At 44.2% G+C, this 21,586-nt stretch overlaps 1 protein-coding gene across 9 annotated transcripts in view; it reads right to left on the bottom strand.

Annotated features, from left to right (window-relative positions):
- Positions 1-21,586, bottom strand: part of pde4dip (phosphodiesterase 4D interacting protein) — a 310,412-nt gene that overhangs the window by 108,919 nt on the left and 179,907 nt on the right. For all 9 annotated transcript variants that reach the window (XM_070887097.1, XM_070887096.1, XM_070887095.1 and 6 more), the window contains 5 exons: positions 19,201-19,307; positions 16,297-16,529; positions 9,646-10,081; positions 6,688-6,865; positions 4,918-5,034 (listed from right to left, as the gene is read on the bottom strand). In XM_070887097.1, the coding sequence (XP_070743198.1) occupies positions 4,918-5,034; positions 6,688-6,865; positions 9,646-10,081; positions 16,297-16,529; positions 19,201-19,307 (1,071 nt within the window). The remainder of the gene's footprint in view (positions 1-4,917; positions 5,035-6,687; positions 6,866-9,645; positions 10,082-16,296; positions 16,530-19,200; positions 19,308-21,586) is intronic.

Consider the following 21,586-nt stretch of genomic DNA (forward strand, 5'->3'; position numbering starts at 1 on the left):
TCCCGGGCTCTCTTCCCCCCTCCCGATCCCGGGCTCTCTCCCCCCTCCCGATCCCGGGCTCTCTTCCCCCCTCCCGATCCCGGGCTCTCTCCCCCAGGCTCTCTCCCCCCTCCCGATCCCGGGCTCTCTCCCCCCTCCCGATCCCGGGCTCTCTCCCCCCTCCCGATCCCGGGCTCTCTCCCCCGGGCTCTCTTCCCCCCTCCCGATCCCGGGCTCTCTTCCCCCCTCCCGATCCCGGGCTCTCTTCCCCCCTCCCGATCCCGGGCTCTCTTCCCCCCTCCCGATCCCGGGCTCTCTTCCCCCCTCCCGATCCCGGGCTCTCTTCCCCCCTCCCGATCCCGGGCTCTCTTCCCCCCTCCCGATCCCGGGCTCTCTTCCCCCCTCCCGATCCCGGGCTCTCTTCCCCCCTCCCGATCCCGGGCTCTCTTTCCCCCTCCCGATCCCGGGCTCTCTTCCCCCCTTCCCCCCCCACACACCCAACTGCGGGCTCTCTGTCCCCTCCCTAGCACTGGGGATCATAACCAAGGGTTGCCGGCTGTGGCCTCCCGCTGCTGGTGTTACCTTTGCCCGCAGGCCAGGCTGTCCATTTGTTCCGGAGCTAAAAAATGTTAATGAGGTCCTGCTGTTAAGTTTGTCAGGACCTCTGTCTCCCCGACCTTGCTGGGACCTTGGGCTGTTTTTAGCCTCACCCACACCCTCCCGCCTTCCGGTAAGTATCTGGGACATTGTTGAGCTTAACTCTGCATCAAAGCTGATCTGGAAGCATTGACCAGATTTCCCCTAAAGGAAAGTGCACCATTCCCCAGCAATAACATTCCTCACCTTGATGACGCACAAAGTTCATAAAACAAATTGATTCAGTTTAGTGAACAGCCCATTAAATCACTGAGTTAGATTCACTTACTTTGTTGCAAGCTACTTAGGAAAGGTTCTGCAAAGCCTCTGCTTTCTATGACAACAGCATAGTATCATATTCAGTGCAGAGAATGGCCATTTATGCTTCTCCGGAATCAATTCTTTGTTTTCACAATATTTTCAAAATGAATGTTCGAAAGACAAAACTTAACACTTTCTTTTACAATGTCATGATTGAGTTTATCCCTGTTGTCTGTCTTCTGATGGGGGAGGGGTGGGAGTCATGTCACAAAGCACTGCATGTGGTGGGGATGATGTCGTGGAATGACCGGTGGTCATTAGATATTACAACTTTTAATGAGCAGAAATGGAAGAAAAATAATTGTATTGAGGTCCTGCCGTTAAATCCGGCAGGACTTCCGTATTCCCAACCTCACCGGGTTTCCCCAACACAACTGCGCTACCTTGCACTCTCCATGTCTCCCTGTAAATATCTCTGTTTCTCTCTTCACAGATGCTCCCTGTCGTGCTGAGTATTTTCCAGAATTTTCTGTTTATATTTCAGATTTCCAGCATCTGCAGTATAATATGTTCCCTAACAACAGTATATTTATGACATCACAGTGCACCAGGTATATTGTTAGCTAACCAGAACAGGAGAATTGAACTTATTATCACCAGCTTTTAACTATACCTATGTTCAATGAAAGCAGTATGGTGGTTGGTTCTCAGGAGTGTTATCAGACAAAAAGACCAGCCCAAGTAACACATATAAACTTTTAGTGAAAAGCGGGAACAAAGTAATGAGTGAGCAGCGTTGAATTCTGCCACCAGCAACAACAGCAGCAGCTGAACAGACAAATAGGGGGCTGGGTTAAGAAAAAGCATGTACAGACAGAGAGTGCGCTGGGAAACCAGGATGAAAAAGTACAGAGATTGATCAGAACAGGTAATAATCATCGGAGTTACATTTCGGAAGGATAGAGAGAAAGGAAAAGGAGGCGGGGTGGCGTTGCTGGTTAAAGAGGAAATTAATGCAATAGTAAGGAGGGACATTAGTTTGGATGATGTGGAATCGGTATGGGTGGAGCTGCGGAATACCAAAGGGCAGAAAACGTTAGTGGGAGTTGTGTACAGACCACCAAACAGTAGTAGTGAGGTTGGGAACAGCATCAAACAAGAAATAAGGGATGTGTGCAATAAAGGTACAGCAGTTATCATGGGCGACTTTAATCTACATATAGATTGGGCTAACCAAATTGGTAGCAATGCGGTGGAGGACGATTTCCTGGACTGTAATAGGGATGGTTTTCGAGACCAATATGTCGAGGAACCAACTAGAGAGCTGGTCATCCTAGACTGGGTGATGTGTAATGAGAAGGAACTAATTGGCAATCTTGTTGTGCGAGGCCCCTTGGGGAAGAGTGACCATAATAAGGTAGAATTCTTTATTAAGGTGGAGAGTGACACAGTTAATTCAGAAACTAGGGTCCTGAACTTAAGGAAAGGCAACTTCGACGGTATGAGGCGTGAATTGGCTAGATTAGACTGGCAAATGATACTTAAAGGGTTGACGGTGGATAGGCAATGGCAAACATTTAGAGATCACATGGATGAACTTCAACAATTGTACAATCCTGTCTGGAGTAAAAATAAAACAGGGAAGGTGGCTCAACCGTGGCTAACAAGGAAGAGGCATATAAATTGACCAGAAAATGCAGCAAACTTGAGGACTGGGAGAAATTTAGAATTCAGCAGAGGAGTATTAAGGGTTTAATTAAGCAGGGGAAAAGAGAGTATGAGAGGAGGCTTGCCGGGAACATAAAAACTGACTGCAAAAGCTTCTATAGATATGTGAAGAGAAAAAGAATAGTGAAGACAAATGTAGGTCCTTTGCAGTTGGATTCAGGTGAATTTATAATGGGGAACAAAGAAATGGCAGACCAATTGAACAAATACTTTGGTTCTGTCTTCACGAAGGAAGACACAAATAACCTTCCGGATGTACTAGGGGACCGAGGGTCTAGTGGGAAGGAGGAACTGAAGGATAGTCTTATTAGACGGGAAGTTGTGTTAGGGAAATTGATGGGATTGAAGGCCGATAAATCCCCGGGGCCTGATAGTCTGCATCCCAGAGTACTTAAGGAAGTGGCCTTAGAAATAGTGGATGCATTGGTGATCATTTTCCAACAGTCTATCGACTCTGGATCAGTTCCCATGGACTGGAGGGTAGCTAATGTAACACCACTTTTTAAAAAAAGGAGGGAGAGAGAAAACGGGTAATTATAGACCAGTTAGCCTGACTTCAGTAGTGCGGAAAATGTTGAAATCAATCATTAAGGATGAAATAGCAGCGCATTTGGAAAGCAGTGACAGGATCGGTCCAAGTCAGCATGGATTTATGAAAGGGAAATCATGCTTGATGAATCTTCTGGAATTTTTTGAGGATGTAACTAGCAGAGTTGACAAGGGAGAACCAGTGGATGTGGTGTATTTTGGACATTCAAAAGGCTTTTGACAAGGTCCCACACAAGAGACTGGTGTGCAAAATCAAAGCACATGGTATTGGGGGTAATGTACTGTCGTGGATAGAGAACTGGTTGGCAGACAGGAAGCAGAGAGTCGGGATAAACGGGTCCTTTTCAGAATGGCAGGCAGTGACTAGTGGAGTGCCGCAGGGCTCAGTGCTGGGACCCCAGTTCTTTACAATATACATTAATGATTTAGATGAAGGAATTGAGTGTAATATCTCCAAGTTTGCAGATGACACTAAACTGGGTGATGGCATGAGCCATGAGGAGGACGCTAAGATGCTTCAGGGTGACTTGGACAGGTTAGGTGAGTGGGCAAATGCATAGCAGATGCAGTATAATGTGGATAAGTGTGAGGTTATCCACTTTGGGGGCAAAAACACGAAGGCAGATTATCTGAATGGCGGCAGATTAGGAAAAGGGGAGGTGCAACGAGACCTGGGTGTCATGATACATCAGTCACTGAAGGTTTGGAATGCAGGTGCAGCAGGCAGTAAAGAAGGCAAATGGTATGTTGGCCTTCATAGCTAGGGGATTTGAGTATAGGAGCAGGGAGGTCTTATTACAGTTATACAGGGCCTTGGTGAGACCGCACCTGAAATATTGTGTTCAGTTTTGGTCTCCTAATCTGAGGAAGGACGTTCTTGCTATTGAGGGAGTGCAGCGAAGGTTCACCAGACTGATTCCAGGGATGGCTGAATTGACATATGAGGATCAACTGGGTCTTTATACACTGGAGTTTAGAAGGATGAGAGGGGATCTCATAGAAACGTATAAGATTCTGACAGGACTGGACAGGTTAGATGCGGGAAGAATGTTCCCGATGTTGGGAAAGTCCAGAACCAGAGGACACAGTCTTAGGACAAGGGGTAGGCCATTTAGGACTGAGATGAGGAGAAACTTCTTCACTCAGAGAGTTGTTAACCTGTGGAATTCCCTGCCGCAGAGAGCTGTTGACCAGTTCATTGGATATATTCGAGAGGGATTGGATATGGCCCTTACGACTAAAGGGATCAAGGGGTATGGAGAGAAAGCAGGAAAGAGGTACCGAGGGAATGATCAGACATGATCTTATTGAATGGTGGTGCAGGCTCGAAGGGCCGAATGGCCTACTCCTGCACCTATTTTCTTTGTTTCTATGTAGGAATGCGCATTGAAAGAGCAATAGTAAATAAATAAACTGCAAATGTTAGAAATCTGAAATTAAAAATAGCTGGAAATGGACCGAAAGTCCATCAGCATTCTGAAAGTGAAAAAACAGGTTGACTTTTCAAGTGGATGATCCATTGTTAGAACTGCAGGGCCCAGAATTTTGTGGGTCTCATGAGCAATAAAGGGTCCCACTCATCTTGATACAAGAATTCACTGCAATAGGAACATAATTAGGGAAGATGGCCTACTACATTTTGTGGGTCTCTATCTGTGCACCGTGCTCCTCTCCGAAACTCCTTATGACAATGTTAAACTGCCGTAAGAAAACCACTGCATTTGTAGGACAGATCCTGCCTCACCGAGATTCTCCAGTACTTACCTGGGCTACTTGCCTCTTCTCTTTCAGCTTCATTTTCACTTCTTCCACAAGTCTCATAACCAAGGTCCTGCAGGTCCACTTGCACCTGTTTACTGTCCTGTTCCACCGATGATTCAGCTGGGGAATGGACAAACACCATAGTAACCGGGCACTACAGTAAGCTGTGGCCACAGAGTAAAAGTCAAAATGCATCAATCCCCTGTAAAAATTAAACATTGCTACAGGTTTCTGCATTGGTGCAGTAAATGGGAACTATAATGCCCTGTACCATGGAGTGACAGGATATCGGTTGTGCTGTTATTCTCCTGACAGTGAGTACCTTATCTCCGTTTTTTTGGTCAGTTATTTATCAGACACACAGACACCCAAGCTACCAACATTATTCATAGCTCCAACCATCCATTAACCCCTACTCATTGTCTTCTGCCCACTGGCTATCTCTCTCTATCATGTGGCTACATTCCCATTAAGAGCACGTCTCACTTATAAGAAGTCTCTTATGTGACACTTTATCAAATGCATTCTGAAAATCCATATATACACCCAGAGTATTTCTCAAAAAGATCAATTACATCAGTGAAGTATGACCAACCCTTTACAAATCCATGCTGATAGTCCCTGGTTAGTCTTACTAAATATTTACTAATTTAATTGTGTATTATGGACTCTAAGTTACTGTACAATGTAGGTAAAACTAACTAGCCTATAATTTCCTCGCTTATCCCTTCATGAACAGGATATAATGTTTCCCGCTCTGCGGTCCTTCAGCACAAGTGCGGTTTCCGAAGATTTTTGAAAAATTATGGCTAGTGCTTCCACTATCTCCTACCCTACCTCCTTCAGTGTTCTGGGGGTGCAAATTATCTGGGCCTAATGACTTTTCATTGCAAGGATGGACATTTTGGAGTGAGGTCTTCAAATGGTAAGGTGATGCATTTGGTTGGGTAGCACAGTAATCTAAGTTTCTATTGAGGAGAAATCATGATTTATAAATTTGGTGGAAAATGGATCCTGCTGCAGGCAAACACATTGACCCCCAAAATCCTGAGATGGGGAGGGCAGCATGAGGGTGGAATTGGGGGTGCAACCCAGATCCACCAGGAGCTTTGCATGTGGGCCCATAATACGCCCACAAGTGGACAGGCGTATTATAAAATGTAAATGAAGGAAATGTATCATATATCTCTCATTTATGCTTTTAGCACCAATGGATGCCAGGGACGCCTATGAGTCACTCACATCTAGTATTTGATAGGGGTTTTGGGGGGAGGGGCGGTGGAGAGAAGAGGGGCTGTTTAAAATTCCAAAGGTCAGTTTTGGCTAAGCAATTGATTGCAGTGCATTGCTGCAACTGGCAGAAGAAAGAAACAGACCATTTAAGATTATTTTCCTTCAGAGCTCATGGGCCCACTAATGCTGTGGTAAGATGCTATAGCAAACGTCTTCCCCGCTCTCCACGTAGGCAGAATATACCAGTTGCGTTTCAAATGCCGTGAGCGCCAACCCAGAATATTTAAATGGGCCTGACTGCATGGTATTTTGGACAGTGTCAGGAACATTGTCAGTGGGTGGACCAATATTCCCACTATCCCCCAATGCCTTCTGAGGAATTGCAGGGCCATTATATTAAAGTCAAAAACTTTTCTTTAGGCCAAAGTGTAAATACACGACTCCTTCAGAAAGGACCATGGCAGAGAATCATAGCAAAACATTGCAGAAGACTTTGTTATGGGTCTTCCTGCTAATAGGCAGACTGAGCATGATACATACTGAGTAGCTCTTTGTACTGTTGCAACTGGTTGTCCTGGGCTGCGACAGTGGCCTCGGTCACTACAAGCTTCTCCTGTAACACCTTGTTCTGTTGTCGGTACTCAGCTAATTCAATCTGAAGCCGATTGGACTGCTGTCCGAGGCTAGCATCCACATGATGCCGTGGGCTGACATCAACCTGAACAACATAACAGGACAAACGAGAATTGTTAAAGTGCAATCACTGAGCAGTAGTTATTTAAGAAACTTGGTAGTGATTCCCTCTATGGTAAGGATTCTCATAAGGGTAGGTACAAGCACATTACAGGGACACAGTGATCTCATTTATTAGTTTGTTCCTTTCCAATTTTTTTCTGACCCCTCCTGAAGGTGCTGATGTTTGCTGCATTCAGATTCTATGGGCACATGTCACGATCCAATACCTTGGCTTAGTGGACATTCTACAGATATAAGCCCAGTGTGTGATCAATCACAGAGGGCATAGGAGCCAAGCCTGATCCTACCCTTAACTGACACCTACACTCATGTTATCCACCAAGAGTCATTGGATGGGGATTCGGGGCTGCAGTTGCTTCTCCCTGCCATCCTAGCCATAAAGCTTAGAAAACAACTGTAGCATCATCACTGCCAGTGTGATCAGCTAACTCAGCACAGACCTGGATTTGAACCCAAGACTTGGCTGGTCTGTAAGGCTCAATTCCACACTGGAAGGGGAGGGGGTGCATTTACCAACTGGAGGGACACAGTGTCACACTAATATTTGTTAGAAATTATTTCATACAGTTCTCAGTAATCCCGAACGGTTGAGCAAGAGATCCCGACTAGCTGCTGAATATCTTCCACAGTTGGCAATAAAACAAGGGAATCTGCCAGCTCTTTACCAGAGCCTTGTGACTATCAATGGCCATGAGACACTGGGAAAGATCATGGAAAGCCATTTCTGGATGCTTTTGTGTTGGACTTGGCAAGATACCCACACATAAGCCAGCTTGTTCCTGGGATGTGTTGACCTGAAAACTAACTATTTCTATATTACAGCACAATAACTGAGAAATCTCAGCATATCAGGCAAGGAAATCATTCACCCCACCCAACTACTTAGCATAATTTTCTACCTGCCTCACTTAGTGCTAGACAAGATAGAGCTTTGCTATGATGTGATCCCCCACTCTCATGGTTGCATAGCCTGACATACACTGTTTAGGCTCAAACATGAAGAACAATGAGGCATCAAAGGGTGGCATGCACCCGTGAAACTATAGAACACATATAGTCATATCTACAACTTGTGTTCTCATTAGCAGGACACAGTTTCAGTGAATTTGCCCTTGTATGCCAAAAGGAGTCAGCATCTCAGGAGAGAAGTGAAAAAGTAAAGGCACCTTAATTAGATAAAATATTTTTTTTAAAGTCTATGAGAGAAAATGGAAGGCTTGATGAGAGTGCGTACATCAAGGGTTGGATTTTCCACTGTTGTCCGCCTCGTTTTTGCCCTGGAGGAGCGGCAATGGCGGCGGTGAGCTCTTCTGGGTGGGCTATCAGCTTCCAGCACCCCGCCAGAGTTTTTGGGGCTGGTTTTGGCAGGGCGCGGAGTATTACCACCCGGAAGAGGCGAGCTGATGTGCAACGCCCCTGGTTGCGACACCGGCTCACTTTTTGATTCCCGCCCGAACTGTACGCCCCCCAGTGCACCTTGCTGTGACCGCCTGTGAAAACGGGCAGTCCGACCTATACCGGTTGCAGTAATGGCCACCTCAGGTAAGTGTGATTGTTTTTTCTTTTATTTATTTTTGTGATTTATGTTGTGGTGGGGTGAGCTATGTATTGGGAATGTTTTGGTGTTTTTTCTTCTCCCCAGACCGCTCTTAGAGCGCTCCTGGGCCGGCCTGTTTAGCTCGGGATTTTCGAATGCTCAGCCGGCCTAGCGCCCTAAGAGAGGTGTACAATGCCTGCCTTAGTGCTCCGCCCCACACTCAGAGCCCAGCTGCCCAATTTTGCTGACTGAGGTGCAAACTGTTCCCGGGCGTAAACTTTACCGCCCCATCGCCATTACCGCCCCGAAATGAGCAAAGCCGAAAATCCAGCCATCAAGAGTGTGTACACCATGTATACACAGCTGTAGTCTAGTTGGATTAAACAATATTCAGCTGAAGTATGTGCCTATGTGGTTTTCACTGGATAAATTCCAGAATTAATTCTAGCCTTTGGAGTTAGTAAACCATAGTTCTTACCAATCTCCACCCAAGTGTTCTGAACTTTAATAACCAAGTTGTATCCCTGCAGAAGGGGAGGGTGCCCTCTAGGTCAGGCAATCAAAAACACTATGGCCCAGATTTTGCGGTGGGTATGATGGCGTACCCTCAGAGAATACCATTGTACCGCCTTTAAAATCCACCGCAAGCGAGAGCAAGTCTACAAAGGAGGACCGGCATCAGGTAGGTGCGTGTTCTTTTTGCAGGTCCACGGCGCACTCCGGTGCTACACCACGGAACACAATATTTGGGTCTATCTAGCTCAGTCAGTGTGGTGACTGGTTCCTGCACATGCCAGTCATGAAAAAATTAAATCTATTCACACAATTGGTGAAAATGTTTCCAAAATACATGGTTGGTCACATAATTGAGCAACTTTAAAGGTCAATGGTCCCAACTGACTTGACCACTTGAATACAGGGTCTTACCCAGTGCCTATGCTTAACCAACCCCCAGAAACTAAGACCAAAAAAGCTACCTCAAGCTTTTCACCCGCATTATTCTCAGCGTAAACATAGTCATGCCAAGACACTGGGATGTATCTATGCACTCCTCCTGCAAACACCATGCAATCAAAAGGGACAATGGCTACCTAAAATATATAGATGAATATATAGTTTGAATTAATTTTGTTTTAAATTTTAGGTGCGAGCTATACTGTAGTTGGGTGATGTTCATGTTTTTGTGAAACTACAGTCACACTAACCTGCTGAACAGCATCAATCACACTTGGGGTCTCTTCATTACACTGTGACAACAGAGTTCCAAGGTCCAGTGAATGGGGTCTGGCCCGTTTAGCCCCTCTGTCCCGCAGATACAGCTCTGTCCTTGAGTGTTGCGTCTGAGATAAGCTAACCTCTGACTTCAGCCGCTCAATTTCTTTGGCCATATTTACAATGAGCTCTGGATTAAAGTGTCCTACTCCAGTCTGGGAAGAGTTGAGCTCCAGTTGTTCTTTCAGAAGGCTGATGACGTTCTCTGAGCTTCGGAATTTCACTGTTAACTTTCTGATCTCCTCACTGAGGCCCCATACATCAAGGGTCTCCTGCTTTCCTTCCTTGCACCACGCCTGCAGTGTCAGGTCCTCTTGCACATTGTCCTTCTGCTCGCCATTCTCTAAACTCAGATTAAGTAATGCACTTCTGTCAAAGAAAGAATACAAACTAAAATTAATTATGTTATCAGTATTTAATATAACTTATATTGGCAATCCAATATATCTATGCACTATGTACAATCCAGAAGGTACACTATCGGACTATTATAGACGTCAACACAACTCTAACCCTCCCTATGGACAAGCTCTAGTATTTGAGACGATCAACAGACCCTACCTTCAAAAGATTCCTTAAAACCTACCTGTTTAACCATGCCTTCACCACATCAAACTGTTTTCTTACCTCCTGCTCAGTATCTATTTCTTCTTTTTGTGAAGCACCTTGGTATGTTTCTCTATGTTAAGTATACCAGAAAAGTGTAAATTGCTGTTGTTATCAGCTGGACCTTGTTATGGGCTAACATTTGACCAGTTTATTGAAATCAGATACTGGGTGATTATGACACACAACAACTCTCCGCCTCCAAACCTTTTTATAGAAAGGTCATTGACCTGAAGCGTTAACTCTGTTTCTCTTTCCACAAATGCTGCCTGACCTGCTGAGTGTTTCCAGCATTTTTTTTTACCATAGACTATTGTAAATCTAGTTTACTTAATTTGATTAGCTGACCCATTGTCTATGGGAGAGGTACAAACCCCTTCCCCCATATCTCCTTCTTATGGACTGATACCAGTCCAATTTATTTAAATGATTAACGTTAATCCATTAACACAGTCCCAGTTGGAAGCGAGAGGTTTGGTCCTGCATGGAAACAGTAATCAAATTGGAAGTAGTTCTGCATTCTAATAAGAAGATTGCTATGTATTACATATAGTTTCCATTAGCTGTTCTATGAATACTGTGCTTCATTCTATATCTTTATGAAGATTAAATTAGATTGTGAGACAATAACAGGGGAATTTTAACTCCTGGGTGGATATATGACCAAGTGAGTGGCCAGCCCAGCTGGTTTTAACATCCTGGCCAACATTACGTTGACCAACTTCCCGGCTAAATTGAGCAGGAAGTGGGCGGGAAGCAGCTGCCCAGCCGTTAAAATTGGCCATCAATGAGTCAATGGTAAGTGCTAGAATGGGGTTCGAGTGCAGTCGGTGGTATTGGGGGGCAGCAGGGAGTCCGGGACAGGGGAGGTCTACTTTTCCCATGTGGGGCCCAGAGGAGCACTCCTGCTCATCCTGGTCTCACAAAGATAAGAAGGAGGGGTCTCTTCTGCTGATCCTCGTCCCATTAGCTGCAGCCTGTCAGGAGAGCCACAGCCACTTCCTGCTCAAGCCAACATTAAAATGGCAGTCAGTTGCTGATAATATCATCGGGACCCGATTTGCATATTTAAGGAAGGACTCTGCCGGCTTCAGGCAGGTGTCCTTGGCACTTGCAATTTAAAATTGCAGTTGGTGGAATCGGGGCAGGAGGCCAAAGGTTAAGTGTCCAGTTCTATTTTAACTGCCCTCTTGTTCAGTTTCCTCCAGGCTATATAGGCTAGATTTGAAAATGTGTTTTACGAATTTCTCAGTTGCATAAACCACTCAGAGCCAACATTGTTTGACAAACTATAAACAGCCTTGGTCATATCCCATCTGGAGTACTAGATTCAGTTTTAGGCTCCAAACCTTAGGAAAGATCTGTTGGCTTTGAAGGGGTTACAGTGTAGTTTAACCAGGAAGATACCAGGGCTTAAGGGTATGAATTATGAGGACAGATTGCATAAACTTGATTTGTATTCCCTTGAGTTTAGAAGGTTATGAGGTGATCTAATTGATGTGCTTAAAATGATAAAGGGTTACGGTAGGCTAGATACAGAGAAGCTATTTCCTCTAGTGGGGTAATCCAAAATAGGGGGAATTAGAGCTAGGCCATTTAGGAGTGAAATCAGGAAGCACTTTTTCCACACAAAGTGTAGTGGAAATCTGGAACTCTCCCCTCTAGAAGGCTGTGGATGAAATTAAAATTTCCAAGACAGGGTTTTAAGAGATATGGAGCAAAAGCAGGTAAATGGAGTTGAAGTACAGATCAGCCATGATCTAATTCAATGGTAAAGTAGGCTCAAGAGGCTGAATGTCCGACTCCTGTTCCTATATTTCTGTCAGTGCAAGCAGTTAATGGAAGACATTTTAGATTCAAGATCCAATTCAGAACTTGTGCACGTAACCCAGGCTGATATTTCAGTGGGGTAATAAGGAAGTGCAACCAATTATTTGGAGGTGCCATCTATCAGATGAGATGTTAAACTGAGGTCCTATCTGCCTGTTTCAAGAAGAGCAGAGAATTCTCTTGATTTCCTTGCCAACTCTCTTCCCTCAACCAATGCCACCAAAATAGGTTAGCTAAATTCCTTCATTTACTGTGTGTGGCACTTTGATGTGCAAAGATTGGCTGCCACGTTTAGCTACAAACCATTAGTGACTGCACTGCAAAAGTAATGAATTGGCTGTGAAACACTTTAGGAACTTCTGAGGGCATGAAAGGTGCTCTATAAATGCAAGTTCTTATTGATTACACAAAAGCTTTGCAACACACTATCTGGCATCAGTTAATCTATATACAGCTGGCAACAAAGTTGACGTATTTGTAAGGGAAACTTGGGAAATATTGCGTCAATGATTTTGAGCCATTCTGAGCAGCGGTATTAAGTTAATATTTGGCAATCATTTTATGTGACCTCCGGTGAGATTAAAATGTCTGTGTCATCACACTGGCTGCTGTTCTGGATAAAAGTCTAGTGAGCAGCATTCTGGGGAATTCAGATTTTGCATTCCTATCCCTTGAAACTGGTGCATCAAAATAACCCTGAATAAGCAAAGAAGTCTCAGGGAGAGCCTGTCTAATGGCTAGAAACTTAGCCATTATTATATTTAACCCGTGGCTGTCATATGCCCACTCTAACTGTGCATGGAGGAATCTTTAGCCATCAATCTCAATGGAATCAGATATCGTGAGGAGATTTAACCTTCAGACTGCCACGGAAATTAAATGCAATAGATGAATGCATTTACTTATGGTTTCATTAAATTATTTACAGTCACAAACTCTATTCCCTAGACACCGACTCCATTCCTCTCACTGGCCACTGTCTGAGGATGAACCAGTCCGTTCGCAACCATAGCAGCCTATTTGACCCTGAGCTGAGCTTCCAACCCCATACCCTCTCGATTATCAAGACTGCCTATTTCCACCTCCGTAGCATTGCACATCTCCACTCCATCTCTTCATCTGCTGCTGAAATCCTCATCGATGCCTTTGTTACCTCTAGACTTGACTATTCCAATACTCTCTTCGACGGCATCCCACCTTGCACCCACCGTAAACTTGAGCTCATACAAACCTCTGCTGCCTGTATCCTAACTCGCACCAAGTCCCATTCACCCATCGCCCCTGTGCTCGTTGATCTACATTTGCTCTCAATCCATCAATGCCTCAATTTTAAAATTCCCATCCTCGTTTTCAAATCCCTCTATGACCTCATCCCTCCCCATCTCTGTAATCTCTTCCAGCACTACAACCCACCGAGATATCTGCGCTCCTCCAATTGTGGTGTCTTGCGCACCCCTGATTATAATCGTTCCACCATTGGTGGCCATGTCTTCAGCTACCTAGGCCCTATGCTTTGGAATTCCCGCCCTAAACATCTCCGCCTCTCTTTGCTCCTTTAAGATACTCCCTAAAATCTACCTCTTTGACCAAGTCTGTCCTAATATCTTCTTATGTGGCTTGGTGTCAAATTTTGTTTGATAACGCTCCTGTGAAGTGCCTTGTGCCGTTTTAATCTGTTAAAGGCACTATATAAATGCAAGTTGTTCTTGTGATTCATGAAGTGGGAAACGACCTCTCTGAGGGTTTTGGGTAAATGCATCATTTGCAGTGAGACTGACCCATACAGAACAGGAAGGCTCTAAACTTGATTCCTAGGTTGTGCTGGGATTGCTGATAGCGAGTCACAAGTGCCATGGGACATTTCATTATGTTAAAGGCACTACATAAATGCAAGTTGTTGTTTACAGTGAAACACTGCAAATAGCATCAATATTCCTGGGCTATAGGGAGCAGAAAGCAGCCGGATACCCATTAGAAATCCACATATGCCCTGGAACGCTAAGAAGTGAATAAGCCAGCAGCATCTACCACTGTATGGCTTAACAGTAGCCCCAGGGCTACGGGGAAAGGACAGGGGAGTGGGATTAGCTGAAGTGCTCTTGCACAGAGCTGGCACGGGCTCGATGGGTCGAATGGCCTCCTTCTGTGCTGTAACCATTCTATGAGCCAGTGCTGCTTGTGCAGTTTTGTCTCTCATTTCCAGTATCTGCAGTATTTTGTTTTGGTAGAGCAGCCCGAGCCCATTCGCCTTCTTTCCATGAATTTGCCATTTTGAATGCAAATTTAATAAAGCCAAAAAGGTTGCAATAAACATCTCACTCCAGGTCTTCCAATAGTGTCAGCCAGAGCTTAGATGGTAGTGCCCTCACCTCTGAGTCAGAAGGTTGTTGGTTCAAATCCCACTCCAGAGATTTGAGCACATAAATCTCGGCAGGCACTGCAGTGCATTGCTGAGGGAGTGCTGCACTGTCGGAGATGTCGTCTTTCAGATGAGGTTTGGTGGATGTAAAAGATCCCATGGCACTATTTCGAAGATGAGCAGGGAGTTATCCCCAGTATCCTGACCAATATTAATCCCTCAATCAACATTACTAAAACAGATTATCTGGTCATTATCACGTTGCTGTTTGTGGGAGTTTGCTGTGCACAAATTGGCTGCCGCGTTTGCTACATTACAACAGTGGCCACACTCCAAAAGTACTTAATTAGTTGTAAAGTGCTCCAGTGGTCGTGAAAGGCACTATATAAATGCAAGTCCTTTTTTCTTCCAATTTGTTCTATTATTGTTTGGCTCTTTAAATTATCAGCAAATGTTTAACTCATTTGTTATCTTCTTCCCAAAATACAAACTGATGAAACTCACGACTCATCATGTGACAAGGTCTGCCCATACAGCTGGTGAGTCAATTCATTGAACTGCAGCATTTGGTAAACCTTTTATTGATTTAACACTTTACTTGTAATCTGACTGTGTTAAAAACAATGGGGATTCATTTGCAGTGCCTAAACCGTTTCAGCACAGTTCTTTGATGCAGCTGATGGATCAATTACAATCACAATGGGTCATCCCCAAAATCAGATTGTAGACAAAGTGTTAAAACAATAAAAGGTTTAAGATTTTTCAGGATACTAATTTTTGAAATTGCTCAGCGATTGCATTTTGCTGGCAACAATTTAAGGTGCTGTTGTATGAAAGGGTGCAGCAAACACATGGCTCCTCTTTTGTTGGCCACACTCCTTAGTGTAAATGAGCTGTCTGTCTGGATGTGGCTCCACAAAACTGCTCTTGGGTTGAAGGCATCTATCCCAGTAAAGTAAATGTAGGAACTGGCCCCATGCATTCCAAACTGCAGATTTCTTTGCTAATGAAAAGAGAAAAGCTGCAAATGCTCAAAATCTGAAATAAAAACAAAAAAATACACAACAGGTCCGTCAGCATCCGTAAAGAGAAAAGTCAGATTAATGCTCAAGGTGATCCCCTCATTTGGGATTAGAAACTAATGGAACCAAACTGGTTTGTTTGGACTAGTCGAGCCCGGGGTGACAAAGACATGGACGACAGAGTCAGTAGCAGATTGGCCGAGGTGGGGACCAAGGTGGAGGCAGAGGTGGGAGTAGGCAGTCTTTGTGATGGTGAGGGATATGGGATTGGAAACTGCGAGCAGTCTATTTCAGCCTGAGACAGTGGCCAGGGAGGGGAGAAATATTGTGGTAAGGGTACAGAGTTTGTGGTTGGGGTGAGGGGGTGGGGGTGGGGGAAGGTGATGGCTTTGGTCTTCCCGAAGTTTAACTGGAGGAATGTTCAGCTCATCCAAGACTGGATGTCAGAAAAGCAATCTGACAACACAGAGAGGGATAGAGAGCAGTGGTGGAGTGGTAGTGCTGGGTGTCATCAACATATGTGTGGAAGCTGTTCCCAAGTATATGAATAATGTTGCCATGGGCAGTATGCAAATGAAGAAGAGGAGGGGTCAAGAATAGATCCTGTACATCTGTACAACAGCATCTGTGTCACTTGGAACCCAGCTTAGCCTGTGCAAAACAAGCACAACATTCTCCAAACCATATAAATGTTAACCAGCACTAGGTTTGAGTGTGAAACTAGGGCCCCTAAATTCAATAAATAAAACATGCAACATGTCCATTACCTCATCTGAGGTACTGAGGCATAGCCAGATGCCTCAATTTGTATCTTCAGCTCCATCAGTTCTTCTTCGACCAGTTTCTTCTGCTCGATCAATCCCTGCATTTCAAGTTTCATCTTCTGGAGCTCGTCAAGGGTACCTGGGCTCTTGGCCAATGTATCGTCAGACAAGGTGCTATTCTCAGTTTCCGCAACCCGACTTTTAAGTCCAGAATCAGTTGAACCTTTCTGTAAAGACTGAAAGATTGGTTTGCAATTTGAGAAATTGTTAGTCACAAATAAATGGATCACAAAAGGTAACTCAGATAATATCCTTTAACAGCTGAAATCGAATACACATACTTTCTGCCCACTTTAATTGCTGGTCCCAGCACTGATGTCCCTTGGTGCGGAGTTAGTTGATCTCAGTATGAGCTGTGAAGATGCTAACATCTCCCTTTGGTTATGGAAGGGAAAACTGGCTAAGTTTTGTGCTCTTGATCGCTGTTTAGCGACCTCTGCTGGAACTACACATTTGTGAACATTGTGTGATAACAGCAGCGGGTTCAGCTATGATCCCCTCATGGTCAAGGAGCCTCTAACACTCACTGGTGAGGCCCACACACAAAGAATGGGCATGTTAGTGAGATATCAGAAGGCAAGGGAGGAAATGTGCTCCAGTGGGGAGCTGCAACAGTTGCCGTGTTGTCAAACTTACTGTATCACCATATACATATCACATATACCATATACAGCAGACATCCCAAAGCGCTGGAGAAGTACCACCATCGCTGCCTCTGCAAGATCCTACAAATCCACTGGGAGGATAGATGCACCAACGCCAGTGTTCTCGATCAGGCCAACATCCCCAGCAACCGAAGCACTGACCACGCCTGACCAGCTCCGTTGGGTGGGCCACATCGTCCGCATGCCCGACACAAGACTCCCTAAGCAAGCGCTCAACTTGGAACTCCTACACGGCAAGCGAGCCCCAGGTGGGCAGAGGAAACGTTTCAAGGAAACCTTCAAAGCCTCCTTGATAGAGTGCAACATCCTCACTGGCACCTGGGAATCCCTGGCACAAGACTACCCAAAATGGAGGAAGAGCATCCGGGAGAGCGAGGAGCACCTCGAGTCTCGTCACCGACAAATGCAGAAATCAAGCGCAGACAGCAGAAGGAATGTGCGGCAAACCAGACTCCCCACCCACCCTTTCTTTCAACCATTGTCTGTGACAGAAACTGTAATTCCCGCATTGGACTGTACAGCCACCTGAGAACTCACTTTTAGAGTGGAAGCAAGTCTTCCTCGATTTCGAGGGGCTACCTATGATGATGATGATGATCACTGAGTTAACCACTGTACAAAATTAAAAATATAAAGAAAATACCTTTCAAAATGCATTGTTCTTAAATGCTTAAATGTAAAATAAACATCAGTAAATCTGAAAAATGTAAAACATAAAATAACATTTATTTGAGCACAGTAAAGTCCTGAATAAGATGTGGAACTCTGATACATTATCCCTCAGTTCAGCCTTCTTCCTGTAATCAGTGACCTTGCCATACACAGCGCCACCCTGTGGTAATATCATCTTCCCAGAACAATTTAACTTTCCACCAGAAGCCACTCAATGTTGGAGCAAAATCTTGTAGCTAAAATATATTTTATCCTTATCTTTTTTAAGCCCATGCTTCCTTGTGGCTCACTCACACAACACGTTATCTTTCACGATAAACATGAACACAAATAACAGGATCCCAAAATTCCACGGGGTTCCACTTAACTCCTGCCATAACTTTGGCAGAAGACCTGCAGAGCCCCCAAAGAAACAGGGGAGACCAGACTACAACAGGTCGCTGCTGTTTCTAAGCAGTTCTTGGTTGCCCACTAACTCCCTCTATGGATTGGTGTATCTGTTAATTTTCTTCCTTTCCGTTCTATTTTACCAACTTTACTAAAATGCAGTGTTCAATTCTGATGAAGGGCACACACATTAAATATTAACCACTGTTTTCTCTTTACAGTTGATGACTGTCTAGCATTTTCTATTTTTTTTATGTCAGATCTCCAGTGTTTCCTTCTTATTGTATAATCTGTATCAATGCACCTCTGAACATTCTTCTCCTACGCTCTACAGGCTTTTCCTCCTCACCATGTTGAAATCAAGGGATCACACTGTCTCAGACTCTTGACTCATTCTTTTCTAAGATCTCAAAACTGTGAAACTTCACGTTCCCCTCAGTTTTCCCCAAAATATGCAGGCATTTAAAACCCAAGATTGGTTTCACCTAACTACTATTTCATAATTCAGCCCTTCTCTCCTATTCATGGTGTCATAGAATCATAGAAATTTACAGCACTGAAGGAGGCAATTTCAGCCCATCGTGTCCATGTCGGCCGACAAAGAGCTATCCAGCCAAATCCCACTTTCCAGCTCTTGGTCCGTAGCCTTGTAGGTTACAGCACTTCAAGTGCATATCCAAGTACTTTTTAAATGTGGTGTTTCTGCCTCTGATGTTACCTGGTGGTTCAGCTCCACAGGTGTTCGATGTTCATTCAACACATCATGATGGCACTGAGTTCCAGACCTCCACCAACCTCTGGGTGAAAACATTTCCCCTCAAATCCTCTCTAAACCTTCTACCAATTACTTTAAATCGATGCCCCCTGGTTGTTGACCCCTCTGCTAAGGGAAATGGGTCCTTCCTATCCACTCTATCCGGACCCCTCATAATTTTACAGCAGTGAATATGTGTTCTTCACTATAAACCTTGATCTTCAGTTCTTCAATAAAGCCCAAACCATGCCCTTGTCAACGAATGTGATGAATGACACAAGTATAAATTATGTGACTTAAATGGGGAGGTCTTTTTATGCTCAGAACAAGTTTTGTTAAAACAGATTCAGCTGCAGCCTCTGATGTTACCTCGTGATTCTGCTCCACAGGTGTTAGATGCTCATTCAACACATCATGATGGGCGTTGTCTGCCCACTGAGTGCTCTCATCATCCTCAACATTCTCCATGGGGTGGTCTATAGGAGAGTTCAAGACAGATGCATGTCATGAATATATAAAAAGGATGACAATGTCAAATGGTTAACCCTCATTTAGAATATTTAAGGAACAGTACAAATTAATAATATGGTTGCCAAATGATTAAAAATAACAATTCTTTCTTTTAAAAGTCTAGTTTAACCACCACGAGCTTGAGAACATACACATTTTTAATTCAAAATAATCCTTGCAAGGTGTTCTGAAATGGTAACTCTCATCTTCTTTGGAAATTTATATATTAAACAGTTTTCTTCATGTTCCCAGTTTCATGCTGTTGATTAAAAACAGTCAACCCCAGAGTCACGAATAACAGAGCATTTCTTGCTACTGTGTTCTCTGGTGGGTGGAAGATCAGCTGGAGTAAGATGTTATAACCCAGCTCCTTTTCGTTAACAAGCTAAAGTTGCTGCACTTGCATTCCTGGAATCTCTAATTGGGCTGCGCTGAAAGCAGATGCTCTGAGCAAGCGAATCAGTGCAAACCACATCAGTGGTAGACCACCCTCAATTTAACTGGTTCCTCCTGCTGTTCCCTCAACTGCTCATCAAACAGCAAGTAAAAGCAATTTAAATGGCGCTGAGAGCGCAAGAAGTTATTTAAACGGTGTCCCCTATCGTAATTGTGAAATATCCAGTGAAAGCCACTTAGCTGTGCTCAAATAGAGGAGTGCACCGCAGCAGACAGATGATGTTGCAGCTTAATGTTTAGAATTTTTTTTTCATAGTTTGACTAAAAACAATACGCATCTGAGCTGCTGGATCACAAGAGTTTGTGGCGCAGCAAATATCGTTTCTATCATGCTGCAAAAGTTTACCCAGCAGTCAGTGGGTGGCACTTGAGCTCAGGATTCATAAAAAGGGACTCCAGCAAACTACATACATTTGACAGTTCTGCAATGTGGGCGATGCTATACTTTTAATAAATAGCATGGCAAGAAAGTATTCTGCAAAACAGAGATAGAAGTGTAAATCATTGGAGCGTATCAGCACAAGCAGCACTCCACTGTTCAATATTAATGATTCTACTGGCAATGAATCAGGTTTCACAATTGTGACATCTCCAGCGTCAGCGCAGCAATGCTAAATGTATATACCAAGGGTTTGCAATATAAGTGAGTATACTTGGGATGTGTAATATAAATGTGCACACCAGTGATTTGCAATGTACGTGTGCAGACCAGGTTTGCAACGCAAATGAATATATCAGGGCTTTCCATTGTAAGTGGGTGTATCAGGGTTTGCAATGAAAATGGGTATACCAGGTATTTGCAATGTAAGTGGGTTTACCAAGGGTTTCCAATGTAAATGGGTATACAAGGGATCTGTAATGTAAATTACTATTGTCTTTGGCCCCCACCACAATCTCCATACCCTAGCCACCAAGCCCATCCTCCTCCCCAGCCACTGTCCCAGGCTGAAACAGACTATTCATAAAGTTCAATTCAATTCCGAGCTGAGTGTCTGACCTCATATACTCTCCATCACAAAGACCGCTAACTTCCATCTCCGTAACGTCGCTCTCCTATCTCAGGAACTCTGCTGGAAACCCACATTCATGCCTTTGTCAACTCCAGACTTGACTATTCCAATGCTCTCCTGGCCAGCCTCTCAGCTTCAACTCTCCATTAACTTCAACTCATCCAAAACTCTGTTGCCTGTATCCTATCTTGCACCAAGTACTGCTTACCTACCACCCTGTCCTTCTCCATCTACAATAGCTCCGGGTCCCCCAATGCCTCCTATTTAAAAATGTAATCAATGTGTATAAAACTCTTCATGGCCTTGTCTCTCCATATCTCAATAACTGCCTCCAACCCTACGACTCCTGTTCCTCCGTCTTTGGCCTTTTGTCTCACCATTGGTGGCCATGACTTCAGCTACCTCGCCCTGATGCTCTAGAGTTCTCTACCCAAGCCTCATCGCCTCTTCACTCACTTCTCCTCATTTAAGATCTTCCTTAAAATTTACCTCTTTGACCAAAGCTTTTGCCCACCCCTCCTAATATCTCCTTTTAATACATTATTGTGGTTTTCATAAATATAATCTGGTATCTGCTTCATTTGTGTTCTTCACACTTACATATGAACAAAGATGGACAGGTAAAGACCTTCTGGTCCATCGATCCTGTCCCACCCAATTGCGATACCTTGTGTATCACAACATAGACACTCTAACCCACCCGAAACCATCACAATAATTGTATTTTGATGTTAAGCAGTTTAAACTTTAAAATGTCCTATTAAAATATAAGGATCTCG

This window comes from Pristiophorus japonicus, chromosome 8 (assembly GCF_044704955.1).
Source record: "Pristiophorus japonicus isolate sPriJap1 chromosome 8, sPriJap1.hap1, whole genome shotgun sequence".
Classification (NCBI taxonomy): domain Eukaryota; kingdom Metazoa; phylum Chordata; class Chondrichthyes; family Pristiophoridae; genus Pristiophorus; species Pristiophorus japonicus.